Raw genomic sequence first — 15,816 nt, forward strand, 5'->3', positions numbered from 1 at the left:
AAAATCCCAAAGACTGAATTATTTAATTTCTGCATATAATGCCTGTGCTTCTCAACTGAATTACAGTTCTCCTCCATGCTTATGCAACATAAATTATACAAAATTTTGGTCACAGAAAGTACAAGTAATCCTCAACTTATAACAGTTCATTTAGTGACCATTCAAAGTTACAATGGCATTGAAAAATTTGTAGCATCCCCACAATCATTTGATCAAAATTCAGATGCTTGGCAACTGGTTCATACTTATGACCATTGCTGTGTCCCAAGGTCATGTGATCACATTTTTCAACCTTTTGACAAGCAAAATCAATGGGAAAGCCAGATTCACTTAACAACCGAGTTACTAACTTTATCAACGCAGAGATTCTTTAACAACTCTGGCAAGAAAGGTTGTAAAATGGGGCAAAACTCACTGAACAAATGTCTCACTTAACAACATAAGTGTTCGGCTCAATTGTGGTCGTAAACGGAGGATTACCTGTATATGACAATCAGATGGTAATCAAAACCTCATCCCATCTTATGTATTCTAGAAAATATACAAAAGATTCACATAGCACCTTCAGCATTTTTAATTTGATACCTGGTAATATGAAATACTTCTTTCTTTGGAATTTGCAGAGCTCAGACAGTTTATGTTTTGTTTAAACCTTTGCATGATTTATTATGGGGGATTATTACTTTAGTCCATTTTGGAGTTTTTTTCCTCATCATTAACAAAAAATTGCATTCCGAGAAAGGTAGGAGTGATGTTGTATTGCTGTTATTAATTGAAGGAGAAACGTAGGATGTTGCATTAACCAATTAGAGACTTAGTATGCACCTGCAGCTCCATTTCATCATCAAATGAAGCTTAAATAGGTGTGTTTATGTGTAAAATATGCAGATATGTATAGAAACAAGCACACCTGGCTCACCGCCAGACTGGTTTTGATACTGCAAAAATATCTTTGATAAGTGCTGCTGATTGTGGTAATTGTTGTCAGCTTACGGAGGCATAATACCAAATACTAGTTTGCTTAGAAGCTGAATTCAGATAAAAATATAATATAATTCTAGGTGAGAGTCACTTATTTGCCTTATTTTTTGTCACTTTTACATTTTTGGGTTTAACAAACGTGTAGTTAAGAAAGTTTTGGTAAATTATGAAAGGTGCTCATATAAATAGTGGTTGGAAGTCACTCATTTCTTTACCACGTTCCCATTCTTTCTCTCTTTCCTGAGACATAATGTTTTTAAAAACCTACAAATAGCATCTTTTTTTCATCCACTCTTAACATTTAATGGAGAAAATAAGAACTACTTCAATATGTGAATCTCACATATACCCAGTCGTTTCCCATTTCACCTGCCATCCTCAAACTCAAATCTGAATTATGTCACGTGAGAAAAAAATATATTCTTGATAACTTTTTTCCTCATGCCGGATTCTCAAATTATGCATAAAAATTGCTGAACCTTCCTGAGATGCAGTTGAATATGGAGTTCTTGGTCCCTCAAGAGAGATATTACTGGGGTAATCTTTTAGGATGCAAGGACTCACCATGCTCTTCCTAGCCCAATTTTAAAGATCAAAGGCAATAAAATATGTGCCATTCATTAATGAGGTGAGCAAGTAGTCATTAGGGGAAAAAAATAAACTTTTCAGGGAAAATATTATTCACAAATAAATCTATCCTTTGAATCGAATATTCTAAGAACTGTTGATGAACTGGATTCCATAAAGTCCTTAATTTCAAGAGCAATTTCCAGGAACGATGTTTGTTTAACTGGTTTGAAGCAGCATTTTATAAATTCCTTCATTTAAGACAATTATTATGAGAAAGAGCAGGATTTGGGATCTTCTACCATCGAGTGGAGTTTCACACATGAGCACAAGTGACCTCCACTTAAGTATCCTCTTCCCACACAAATGGAGCTTTGCAAGGACCTGCTGCTTGCGCAAGTGGAGCTTTGCACACATGTGCACTTGCCCATCACTCAAATGGCCCGGTTTCGAACAGGCTGCGGCCTGGTAGTGGGCCCTGACCTGGGGACCCCTGCTTTACAATACACATAAAGTTACAGTTTGAATAAAGTGCAAAATAAAAACACCAGCAGTCATTGAAAAACTAAAACAACATGAATGGAATAATCACAGGAATAGGGAACAGGTTGCTCCTTTGTTCCTATATTCCTTTGTAGGTCCAATATTATATTATAGCATATATTATATTATATATAAAATTATAGGAAGGAAGAACAGAGTTCAGCTTCATAAAACAAAATAGAATTCCTACACTGAAACTTAATTTTTTAAAAAAAAAAAAATTAAGGGAATGGAAGTACTTGTAGTACATGCAGTACTACGAGGAAGTGGTGCGAAAGCAAGGGGAGCATGCTTTACTCAATCTGGGTAGAAACTAAAATGGTGCCTGCTGCAAAATTTAAGGGCTGAAGGGAGCATGAGTTTTTTTGGCTGACCATAGTTTACTGAGCTAATGGAAATCCTTCAAGGAAGCATAAGATTATAAAAAGACAGCAACTGCTAACCAACAGAGAACATAGTATCTTGGTGGCCCTGGCTACCAAGGCCAAAATGGCTAGAGAGGCTGTGACTATCTGCTGTAATGAATGAGATTGCTTGAACTGCGCAAGCAGTTCAAGCAACGTGAACTGGGTTACCACTAGAATGCAATGAAATGCTGGAGACTATCCACTTTGATGAGCCTCAAACAGCTTGGGTTGGAGAACACCAGTTTTGAAGGAAAGTTGGAAAACACTAGCTTGTGGTGCATCAGCAGTGGGCTGGCGAATAAAGGTGTCTGTTCTTGCACTTGGGAAGTACCAAGGAGCAAGCAGAAAGTTCTTCCCTAGAATAAAACTTCAACAAAGCCAGTAGCAATCTTAAAAAAAAGATTAACACATACATACATTTGTATATGAACACAGATATTGTTGTGGCCCGCCAGAGGCCTGCGCGGATCCTGGCTGATCCTGACGAGGAGGCTGGTGTGGGATCGTGCCAGCAGCCTGCGCAGCCGGCGCTCGTGTTGGACAGCAAGGAGGCTGAAGAGGATGTGGTGCTAGAGGCAGAGACTCAGCCAGGGCCTTCAGAATCTCCAGAGGCTCCTTCAAGTGGAGAGAGCAAAGTGGAGGAGCCTCTCCTCAATGCTCGAGCACGCAGGGCTGCCAGAAGGCAGGAGTGGCTACTAAGGAGGAGGAGGTCTCCTCGAGAGTAAGGTTTGAGGATAATTGGCCACTCCCTTAGCCTATTTAAGTCACACGCAGTTAGTAATTTTTTGCTGGAAACAACGTGTAATTATTACAGAGCATTTTGGAGAGTGAGTGTCTTATTGTATCTTGTTTTCTGGGCTGGTTGCCAACCTTTGCTGGACTTTGTTTATTCTTGGTACGTTATAACTTTAATAAGGACCGTTGGTGCATGTCACAATCCTTGGGAATCCGGAGCTGGGGCAGAACAGATATACTGTATACCAGCAAACTTCTTTACCTGTTCAGCAAATGTTTGCTTACTGTATCACAACATTGTACTGCACTATTTCACTTCCAGAGATGAAGTGAGCAGGCTGCTTAGGTTTCTGGTTTGGGTATGTACTGAAGTTATTAAATTTTATACACTTCACTGGATGGGCTACATAGCAGATTTTAACTTCCACTGAGAATATTCCATAGTTTAATATTTTAGTGCCTCAGGTTTCTATGCTCCATTAATCCTGTGGCATAGTTTGATAAAGTTAATCACTTTTATGAAAGAATTTCAGGTGGCGCATAGCTTATCGAAGAGACTGCAGCATTTTGCTAACTGCACTATGAAAGTGATGAAATTGTCGCATTATACAGTTTTAAATACATACACTCTGCTTTACCTAGTTGATTGGATTTACCCAAATTATTATTAGAAGAGGAGGAACACTTGATTGAGATGGGACTATTTTCAGTCTCTACCAGCTGTCTTTTGTTAGTCATTTCACATTTAGCAGAATTAGAAACTTTCTCATAATTGTTTCTAAAACATGCATAATTGTATCCAAAGAATAAAGTCACTGATGTGAAAATCCTGTCCTCCTATCCAATATATTCAGAAAGTACATGAAGTTTAACTAACCCCTTTGCTGTTACTGAAGGTGCATTTACAAATATAAGCCAAATTAAAACAGCAGTCTTCCTCCCAAGGGCTCTTCTTCTCTATAGTTTGGAATCAATTCAATTTTAGTATTGATTAAAAGCATCATAATTGCCATCTTGCTATTTTGGGTGATGTGAAACACTAGAAAGATATAATAATTATATAATATGAAAATATTATATAAAATATTATATAAAAATATTATTCTGCTACCAGAGGTGAAATCTAAATTTTTTCCCTACCGGTTCTGTGGGCGTGGCTTGGTGGGGAGGTATCCTGTGACTGAGTGGGTGTGGCCAACTCAAAGTCACTCACAGCCACGCCCACTCAGTCACAAGACCCCCTCCCACCAAGCCATGCCCACAGAACCCGGTAGGAAAACTTTTTAAATTTCTATTCTGCTCGCGCATCCTTACCTTTCTCCCGCGGCTCTGCCCACCCGCCCCATTTCCTGACTCCTACTGCCCACCTTTCTCCCGTAGCTGGCTGTCAGGGAAGGCAAGCACCAGAAAAGTACCAGAGTCGCTTACTCTCCTTCTTGAATGAGCCGCTCTGGTCCACGCGCCGGCTGCACAAATGCACACTGTTTATTTAATTCAGCGGCAAGTTGGATGTGCACTTGTGCAGCCGGTGCATGGACCAGAGCGGCTCATTCAAGAAGGAGAGTGAGCAACTCCGGTACCTTTCGGGCACTTGCCTTCCTTGACAGCCAGCTGCAGGAGAAAGGTGAGCAGTAGGAGCAGGGGTGAAATGCTCCCAGTTTGGACCAGCTTGGGCGAGTGGGTAGCGATGATGGCCGGTGGTTCAGAGAACCGGTAGCAATGGAAGCTGGAGCTCTGCCCATCCGCCCACCTGCCCCATTCCCCGGAGTCGGGGAATGCACCATTCCCTGACTCCTACTGCCCACCTTTCTCCTGCAGCTGGCTGTCAGGGAAGGCAAGCGCCCGAAAGGTACTGGAGTCGCTCACTCTTCTTCTTGAATGAGCCGCTCTGGTCCACGCACCGGCCAAGTGCACATCTAACCTGCTGCTGAATTAAATAAACTGCGCTTGCGCAGCCGGTGCATGGATCAGAGCGGCTCATTCAAGAAGGAGAGTGAGTGACTCCGGTACCTTTCGGGCACTTGCCTTCCCTGACAGCCAGCTGCAGGAGAAAGGTGGGCAGTAGGAGTCGGGGAATGGTGCATTCCCCGACTCCGGGAAATTGGGCGGGTGGGCGGAGCCTCCAGCTTCTGTTGCTACCGGTTCTCCGAACTACCGGCCATCATCACTACCTACTTGCCCGAGCCGGTCCGAACCGGGAGCATTTCACCCCTGTCTGCTACTCTGAAATCTAGTTTGTTCAGAAAAAGGGTAAAATTCACACACAAAAAATCCATAATTAGAAATAACATTCCTTTCGCCCCCAGATAATTGGTTAAATACCAATTAACCATTTCATAAATGGAAGTCCTGTTTGGAAATCACTGAAAAATCACTGGAATCAACAGATGAATCAAGGTATCATCTTAGCTAATTTTTATATATTCCGTTCAACTGCCTGCATTATCTCACCCAGTTACTAAGTTTTGTTTAGCATTAGTTTAATGTGCATGGTTGTATCTCTGATTTAGCAGTTGTTATTAGACAATATGAATTAGCTCATTTTTTATTAATAAACTATTTCTCCAAATGATTACTTGCTCCAATGTGTTGGTAGTTCCTAATTTATTTCATGTATTCAGTAATTACATAATTATGCATGTTTTGAATCAGAACATTATGCTGTTTTTGTTGTAGTCTGTGGGGCTTTATTAGACAGGAAAGGCTTGGCCCATCCACCCAATGTTTTCATTATGTGGTACATTCAAAACATGCTCCCATGAGTTTTCTTTAATATAACTTCTTTCTGGTGAAAATTGCACAAGAGGTTTAGTAGTAATATATGTTCTATTTTTGTAGTTTTGCTCACCGTCCTTTTCTCCTTCATTTTCTTATCCTTTCTGTGTCCCCCTGGAATGGTTACTACTGGAATACAAACAGCAACTATCAATTGCAGACTACAGCAGAATTTTCTAACAATCCTAGGCAGTTTGAAAGATTCCTACATGGAACCATTGTCACCCTAAGTAATTGCTCACTTAACTACAAAATATTTTTCAATTCTTGGGCAGGCAATTTAGATACAATACAAAAAATACTCTAAGAAGAATGCTGGAGAAGTTAAAGTATAGACCTGGAGAGGTTTTGTAAATGGTTGCCTTATTGTCTGCGTTTTAAGCTATGCACTATTCAATTATAAAGATTCAACATTTAGAAACCAATGTGAGTGTGTGTGTGATATACAATATAGCTGAGATTCTCTTCTTATATTGTGTCTTTCAGAGGGTAATTTTCAATATTGTCAACTTCAGTAAAACAAAGAGCCTCTATCGAGATGGAATGGCTCCAATGGTAAAATCCACAAGCCGGCCTAAATGGTAAGTTAACACTCAGTGAATATTGTCTTTACGGAGCGAGCTTCAGCTATGATATTTTAGAATCATTCCTTTTTTCTTTGTGGGATTCATTAAGCTCTGGTTATCTTTATTCTCTTTATATATGCTTCACTGTTTTCCTTCTAAAGCAGCATTTGTTCTGATAGCGTGGACTGACCTTGCGAATGAGTCAGTGTTAGTATTTGGCTCTAGCAAGGATGAGTGATCTCCCTGTCACATTTTCATAGCATTTCACTGGATAGTCAGCTCAATTGAATGCTAAAGGATGGATCACTCTAATGTTAACCATTTTTTGACTAAGGTTATATGGGGCACTTCAAATGATATATAGAACTGTGGGTTAGACATAAGTTCTTTTACACATGGCAAAACAAAGCGAGACAAATAGATCAAAACATATTCTTAAAGCAGTTTGTTTGTCTTGAGAACCAAAAGCTATATTACCTGGGCTATTTGGATACAGTTAGCAATTTTGTTTTGTTTTATTCTCCTATGAGAAAATGTTTGTGATTTGTTGTATCAATCAGTATGCTGTTACAGCTGCAGGTTTGTGAAATATTATTGTCTTCTGTTTACTCAGATCTTGTATGAGGCAATTTCAAGCCCAATTATGTATAGAAAATGTTAAGTAAATGTGTGCCACCTTCAGACCTCCCTGTTCCTATAGCATGTCTTAATATTAACTTTAGAATTCACTGAATAGTTCTTATTATGCTTTTTATGTGGTTCCATATTGAAATATAATTCTATATAAACTGTGTGGAAAAGACCCTGAAATTAGGAAATGAAAACTCAGCCTTTTCCAGTATATTTAAAAGTGACATTCTTACATCTTTTGTTCAATAACGTATATTGGCAAGTTGTTCATAAGTATACCAGTATATATTTTCAAAAACAATAAATCAACGAGGCAGAAATTCTGTACCAATGATAGGCCCTTTTCATTTTATTTTCTTCATATTTATCCAGTATGTATAAATAAAAGCAGTAGAAACACACTCCTATTCAGACTAATTATTATTACATGAAATAACAGAGGATTTAAAATATTGCAAACAAAAATAAAATAAACAATAAGGAAAATAGAATACAAATATAAAACTAAATACATAGAAATAGTTTTTGGCCATTGTGCTTGATGGAATGGAATATATATTATTGCTACCTCATACATTTTTTTATCTTTGCACCAGAAATGTTGTTGTTGTTAGTTGCAAAGTCGTGTCTGACTCATCATGACCCCATGGACAACTTTCCTCTAGGCCTTCCTCTCCTCTATCATCCCCCTGAGACCATTTAAGCTCACACCGACTGCTTCAGTGACTCCATCCTGCCACCTCATTCTCTGCCGTCTCATTCTTCTTTTGCCCTCAATCGTTCCCAGCATTAGGCTCTTCTCCAGTGAGTCCTTCCTTTTCATTAAGTGACCAAAATATTTGAGTTTCATCTTCAGGATCTGACCTTCTAAAGAGCAGTGAGGGTAGATCTCCTCTAGGACTGATTGGTTTGATTGCCTTACAGTCCAAGGGACTCGCAGGAGTCTTTTCCAGCCATAATTCAAAGGCCTCAATTCTTTGACCTTCCTTATGGTCCAACTTTCACTACCATACATTGCAACTGGGAAAACCATAGCCTTGGTTATGCTCCATTAAATTTGAAGAAAACATCTACTTTCCATAGTAACCTTATCACTCTTTATTATATTTGTATACTATACTATATTTCACTTTTTCACTTAAAAGCTTAGAATATCTTATAGGTGTTTATCCTGCCTAGCAATGTCCTGTTTAGATATGATAGATAATTTGATTTATTTAGCTCGTGCAGTTGTATCCAAAAATAGATTTTTCTTTCAGGACTTTGATACATATCCCTGAAGAAGAAATCATTCTGTAATAGAAACCAAGCGGTCATAGTTAATGAGCAGTTTCTTGTATTTACTGCATAGAAAAAAATTACAGATGAACAGTGTTTTTGTCATTAAAAGTATTGTATCTACACATTGACTTTCTCATGAAAACATTTCCAAACCATTATTGGTCCTTATCTTGTGACAAGTCTGTATTATTTACATATTATTTAAATACACTTATAAAAGTGTACTTATAAAAGTAAAAATACTCTGCATATTTTTTCAAATATAGCCAAAACACTCTGCTTTTCTAAAAATGAAAGATAGCTGTAATGATATGCATTCATTATAAATTGATAGTTAAATGCATTGAGATCAGAGTGTTTTGCTTTTTCCTAATCTTACATATCTTTACCTAACACCTCTGTATAGAGGGATTGGACCCTTAGTTGGACCCAATTAGGTGTCTGAGAGATGGTTTTAACTTCTCTAGGTGGTTTTATCTTCTCTACCCCTTAGTTAAGTTCAGATCAGTTATCGTCATAAAAGATACCAGAGCATAACAGAGGTACCAAGAGTTCCTTTACATGCCAGTCATTAATTCTATTCAAAATTCAATTACATTTGTTGGCATGCATTGATTAACTTTGGAAAGATTTCAAACACAGAGTATCACAGTGTTAAAGCAGGGTAATATTGAGTTTATTTCTCACCCTCTCTTCTTTTTCAGGGCTAGGCTGATGTTCATGCAGCCAAGTTTGCATTCCAATAAATACAGTAAAATACACAATATAATAATACAGTAAATTGAGTCTGATATCAGCAACTCCACATTTAATTTCAAAAGGCTGTCCTGGACAGCTTTACAACTTTCTCGAAGGCCATGAGACTGGAGACCATTCTAATCTTGGAGAGTAAGGTATTTCACAATAGGGAAGTCTTATACAGAATGTCTGCCATTGACCCTCCTTGTGCTGCAACTCCTGAGAGGTAAGAACCTTGAGCAGGCGTTTTTGGCAGCATTTATCTAAAAGTCAGTCTTTTAAATACTGTATCTTTAAGCTGTTGGGTATCTAACCAATCAGTATCTTGAATTGCACTTGGAAATGTACTGGTAACCAATCCATTTCTGGTTTAATAGGTGTAACATAGTACTATTGATACTGATCAATAAGAATGTATTCTCATCATTGAACCCAGTCCTCCCCATCACCAGATTTCCACTTCTCTCTTGATGAAAATAGCTTGCTTATCATAGGAAGAAGAGTTTTCTAGTAGTGAATTTATTATATGCCAATCTTGAACTTTGGAAAAGGTTGAGGCTACATTTGCAATTGCAACAAGACTTCTGAATTATGGAAACCTTAAACATTAGACCACAGTAGACTACTGATATGCTTACGCACATCTGCATTGCCATCACCATGATTTTACAAGGTTTTGCAAATTTTAAAAAGTGAAGTAAAAATGATTTGTTCAGTAGGAAATGTGTTTTCTAAAGTCAGCAAATATTATCCCTAGGTATAGAATTACTATAACTTTATATTCAGCAAGAGCTTGTCTCAATAGAGACATTAGCCTTCAAGTTGTGCTTGTCTTTCATAAGCAGCAACTGGCTACTCATCATTTAAGTTATCCCAACAAAGATCATATGGAAAATTCTAATTAGCACCTATAGAATAGCAATTTTTCCTTATGGAATAATCATTGTAATAGACAACTTAATAGCAGTAGTAGACATTTACAATTTGAGATACAAAAAAGGAGTCGGGAACTTTAGATAACTCTCTGTGATAGTGACTTGCTTCAGAAATGGGTATTCCTTTCTGTGCATTATGATGTGATTCACTGACAAGCATCAGTGACCGCAATATTATGAGCTCACAAGATCCAAGCCAGTTTGGATCCAGGGCAGTTTTAGTTTGTTCCAGGGCAGTTCTGTTTGGATCAAAAATAGGTCCAGAAACTAAAACAATAGAATCATGTAACAGAAGCTCTATGGTTCAGTAAACAGAGTTTGAGAGCTAAAGACGGTTCTTGGATGAGAAGTGAAACGTCTTCAAAGAAAAACAAGAAAATCCAGTTGCCTCTTGAAAAAGCACTGTTGAGACAACCATGATCTGGATGACTGAGAATCTCCATAGACATTTAAACATTGTTTGGTGGTTTATATACAGTATTAGTCAATTGTCCTATTATCATTGCTGAAATGATGTAATAGCTGGGTGTATGTTAGGCCACCAATGACCTCTATGAATACTAGAGATTGCTGCCCAAAGCAGATTATTAAAATTCTACTAAATTTATGACCAGTCATTGCTTAACCATCTGCAAAGTTAACCAGAGCTGCCAGTAGAGGTAAAATTATGTGAACATTTTGCTTTACTTATTTTCCTAAATTTACACTAGTCTCCTTTCCAAAAGAGAATCTAGCCATTGTTACCTCAATATAAAATAGTACTATTATAATCTCTCTTTTGCCATTCCATTCCAGAAAGAGGAAAATTGTAGAAGTGTCATTATTCCCTTAATGTGTATAGGGAATGAGGGATGTATTATTCATTTCTTATCCAGGGCCCCGAAGTCTAATTCTTAAAGACTTTAATCTTTTAGGAGTTGAGGGTCTGGATAAGAAATTTGCACTGCCTCATATACTGTACATGTGTCTCTGTATTTATATGTGTGTGTATCTGTAATTATATTTTTATTTTATATTAGCAAGGTAGCCATGGTAAAATTGTTGCTAGCACTTCTTGTTTTTATTTCATTTGGCAGAATGCCTGTTAAAGAACTATTTGTCTTTCTAGTCAAGTTCTACTCTAACATCTATTGCCTATCTTGCAATATTCTTGTAGTATTTTTTTCCCTATACAGTAATATCTTGGGTGGTGGAGAGTTTCCTGTGGAGTAACTTAGATGCTAATTTCTATAGATGTTGCTAAGCTTGTTTTTTCTTCACCTCAGGTGGGTTATTGTTTGCATTTTATTTGATAGATTTATAGAAAAGCAATATGGGTATAAAGACTGGTATTTCTTCATGTTTTATTGATCGAGAGAGGGCAAAGCTGTTTAGGTAGCATTTGAATTTTGATTAGCTGCTGGTTTCAGAGTTTCTTTTTTATATATACATTTGCAAGTTGTTAGCATGTATGTCTCTTCTGCCTTTGCACTCTGAAGAAAATATTATTTGAGATTAGTAGAGATTAACAGTCATTATATATGGAAAATAATATGAAAGCCAGAAATATGCACATATGACACACTCTCCCCTACAAAATCACTTATTGTCTCAGAGTTAGGGGAAATAAATCTCCTGTATATGCCTGGGGCTTTGTAACCCTCAATATCACTATGGAAGTACGGGGATGAGAAAAGAAAAATGCAAGAATGAATTAACCATGCGGCATAGGCCTGGTTACTTGGGGAACTGCCTATCTCCCATAGTATCTGGCAGGGTTGGTGTGCACCAGGTTTCCTCAGTTAATCAAAGTCATCCCTTAGGACTTGGAAGTGCTCCTTCTCTTCAGCAGCAACTACCTTCTGGATTGAGGCGCTCCCTGAAATCTGAATGGGCCAACTCTTCTGTTGTTTAGAAGGGCTGTGAAGATCTGGCTCTCTTCAGCCAATTAGCCATGGTGGCGCAGTGGTTAGAGTGCAGTACTGCAGGCTACTTCTGCTGACTGCCAGTTCCCTGCAATTTGGCAGTTCAAATCTCACCAGGCTCAAGGTTGACTCAGCCTTCCAACCTTCTGAGGTGGGTAAAATGAGGATCTAAAATTGTTGGGAGCAATATGCTGACTCTGTAAATCGCTTAGAAGGGGCTGTAAACAGTGGTGGGTTGCTACCGGTTTGCCCCGGTTCAGGTGAACCAGTAGCAGTGGCAGCAGGAGGCTCCGCCCACCCGCCCGGACGTCGTCATATACGCTCTGCGCATGCGCAGAAGTGGCCCGCACGTGAATCGGTATCAAAGGTAAGTGAAACCCACCCCTGGCTGTAAAGCACTGTAAAGCAGTATATAAGTTTAAGTGCTATTGCTATTGATGAAGAAGAGTGAGACTCCTTGCTTCATCTCCAACTAGAGATGCATGAAGTGAACTCTGAAACATATATGGGATTTGGAGTTCATTGAAATGAAGATGAATGTCATCTTCCAGGTTTTGGGACAGAGTGGTATTTGAACTCCATTTCATTTTTTATTTTAAATGTAAACCATCAGAGTAATCTGGAGTTTTGGCAGCTTCTAAATTGTGATTAAATAAATAAATACCAAAAATTTGTATAGTTATTAATGTATCAGTACTTCACCTGCTGGATAGGATGGAAAAAGAATGAAGGATTGGTAATTGTGTCTTTTTGCCCTACTGAAGTAGTAAAATATCAAGGACAGGTAGGTAGGCCAGGAAATGAGTAAAAGGGAACATTATAATGTCAGCTAGAGAGAGATTTAAAAGCTGTTTATACATTTGTAGTTGGTATTAAATTAAATTAAATTCTGGAACTGAATTATTAAATTACAATTATAGTATAGTCTTTAATATTGTAAAACTTAGGTATGTGAATAATTAACATTTAGTAATATTGGGAATTTTTCTCTAGTAAATAAGAAAAATCATAAAAGTATTTTTGTCAGATATTGGGATGACTCTGATATTTGTTGGCAAAAGTTACATCCTCTAACAGTTATTTAAAAGATAGTAAGATCTTTTTGGAACCTTTAATATATTTATTCCAAACTGTCTTCCAGTTATACCACAGGGATATGTGGAGGTGGAGATGGCACTCTCTTCTACATGATGGCAATGGATGACATAGTCAAGGTTTTTGGCAATTTCTCCCAGAGAAATGGGCAGATGGTAAAGAAGAAAGCAAAGAGAGTAGGCACTGTATGAAGCATGAAAACAAGGGAGAACTGAATTCTCAAAAAGAGCCAAATGTTATTTTTCTTCAGGAGTAATTGCTATATATATGCTTTGTAGCATTAGTATTTGTTGAAGACTTCAAATTGCCTTAAAGAAAAAAATAATAATTTTCAAAAATATAAGGCACCAATAAAAATTGTATGGAAAAATTTATGGAACTTATTTTGTTATTTTTTTTATGAAGGCAATTTTGCCAGCTTAAAAGCACAGTATTTCAGCTGATTTTAGAACAGTAGTGATATGAAAATGTTTTGAAATATTTAAGATAGGAGTACAGATACCACCAATATATTTGGAAAGGGCATCAATCCAGCATTATTGAGCATATATAGATCTAAACATCAGATTTGGATCTGGTCTCTGATGTCATTCGAACATTATGTGTTAATAGGTACCTCCAAAAGGATACTTCCGTATAAGGGAATGCCACAATTTTTCTGGAGTTCCAAATTGTAGATATTGGTTTAAAAATTTGTAGGAGTTGAATTATTGGTCAGAGAGAAGTATATAGAATTGAAATTGCTCAGGAGATGTAATAGAACATTTGTCAACATTCTGACTATTCTGCATTTAAATTATTCTGGTAAGGAACTAAAGGCAAGAAGGTTAGGATTAGGGTCCTAAATATAGGATTGCAATCAGAGTATGGCACACACATACACTCACACACAAACACACACACCTTTGCTAATTGGGCCTGCAATACTTGCTGGTTTGTATTTTGTGTGTGTGTGTGTGTGTGTATCTGTATCTTATATATACACATACAGTATATGACCTGCACATGGATTAGAGAACAAACGAAAGTATACGATATCATCAAGAGAGTAAAAGAATTGAAATGGAAATGAGCTGTTCACATAGCAAGAAGAACTGATGGCAAGTGGACCAAGGCAGTCATAGAATGGATCCCACTTGATAAAAAGCATCCACGAAAGAGACCTAAAACAAGATGAATTGATGACATCAGCAAGTATTGGGGGTCCAATTGGCAAGAGAAAACTCAAGACCACATAGGTTGGAGACATGTGGAAGAGGCCTTTATCCTGCAGCGGATAGACAATGGCTAAAATGATATTTGTTTGCTTGTTTGTTTGTTTGTTTATTTACTATATGAATATAGTAAACTGTCAGTTAGGTACAATTGGGCCACAGCAATGCACACTTCAAAGCAGCATTGTATCTGAATGAAGTTACAAATAATAAATTTTGGCAAGCATTTATATTATTACGTTTCAATATAATACCATCAGCAGAGCTGGAGGGAAAAAAATCCACAAAATTCCCTACGTGGAAAGGCTTTGCCCTTCTAAAGATGGTAATATTGAAATATGAACTCATGTTCTGTTATATAGTAATTTCTATCGAGACAGCTTATTAATGCCTCTTCTAACTCAATTTCCAAGATAGACTGAAAAATTTTATGTTCAATTTTCACTAGCAGATAAGGACCCAAGATAACGCTTGCCATTTCAAATTTTGTTTTCACAGCTTGTAAAACTTGTTTATTGCTAATAGCAAAATAACGCAAGGATACTTGTATATTTTTATCTTGCATGCCTTAATTTATTCTGTATGTTCTACTTTTCTATTTCTACTAGGTTCTATTTTAGTAAGTTTTAGTTAATCTGGATTACTAACCTATAGTAAAGAAGTGGGTTAAATTTTATTTAAATTAGTGGATATGATTTGGAAATGATTTTGTGTCTGTCTATAAGTACCTAACGAGGGTTTCTAACTTGCAGGTTCTGATAAGAATAATCTAGGATAAGGATGTCAAACTCACATTGTCACATGACGTATCACAACTTTCCCCCCCCTTTGCTAAACTGGGTGTGGGTGTGGCCAGCACATAACGCATCTGGCCCGCAGGTCGCAAGTTTGACACCCCTGATCTAGGAGTTATGTGGGAGACACATTACCTATTTCTGATGTCATAATCATTCAATGGTTGGTCAGGGAGCATACTTAATATTTTTGATAATATTCACTAATATCCATTTTTTTAAAAATAGTATATTAATGTTTTTATACACTTTTTTTTAAAAAAAATTGATGTTCATTGACACCATCTTGGAATGTAACGGGGGCTGTATTGCAGACTCCTGGAATTTACTGCTAGCAAAGGGAAAAAAAAAAGTTATCTATTTTAAACACAAAGGGAAGGGATTCCCCCCACCACCACCACCACCTCAAAATGAAACAAGTTTGGGGCCAAATATGGAAAGCTAACTTGACTTTGTATGGGACACCATATGTTGGGAATATAAAATCTAATTACTGGTAATTAGCAGTAACAACTGGTATGGATTAGAAATAGTCTTTATGTCAGAACTGAAAATTCTTGGAAATTTATCAGCAAGATTTATTTAGAAAAACGAAATCATGTAAATTTTTGTTCTTGGTATCATTTTTTAATCCTGCATATTGTATCTGTG

The 15,816-nt window shown here is 37.3% G+C and overlaps 1 protein-coding gene across 2 annotated transcripts in view; it reads left to right on the forward strand.

Moving 5' to 3' along the window:
• The window catches only part of BEND5 (BEN domain containing 5), an 840,737-nt gene that overhangs the window by 161,729 nt on the left and 663,192 nt on the right, over positions 1-15,816 (forward strand). For both annotated transcript variants that reach the window (XM_070939555.1, XM_070939557.1), the window contains exon 4: positions 6,495-6,589. In XM_070939555.1, the coding sequence (XP_070795656.1) occupies positions 6,495-6,589 (95 nt within the window). The remainder of the gene's footprint in view (positions 1-6,494; positions 6,590-15,816) is intronic.

Source organism: Pituophis catenifer, unplaced genomic scaffold (assembly GCF_029215685.1).
Source record: "Pituophis catenifer annectens isolate HBS135680 unplaced genomic scaffold, rPitCat1.0.hap2 SCAF_3, whole genome shotgun sequence".
Classification (NCBI taxonomy): Eukaryota; Metazoa; Chordata; class Lepidosauria; order Squamata; family Colubridae; genus Pituophis; species Pituophis catenifer.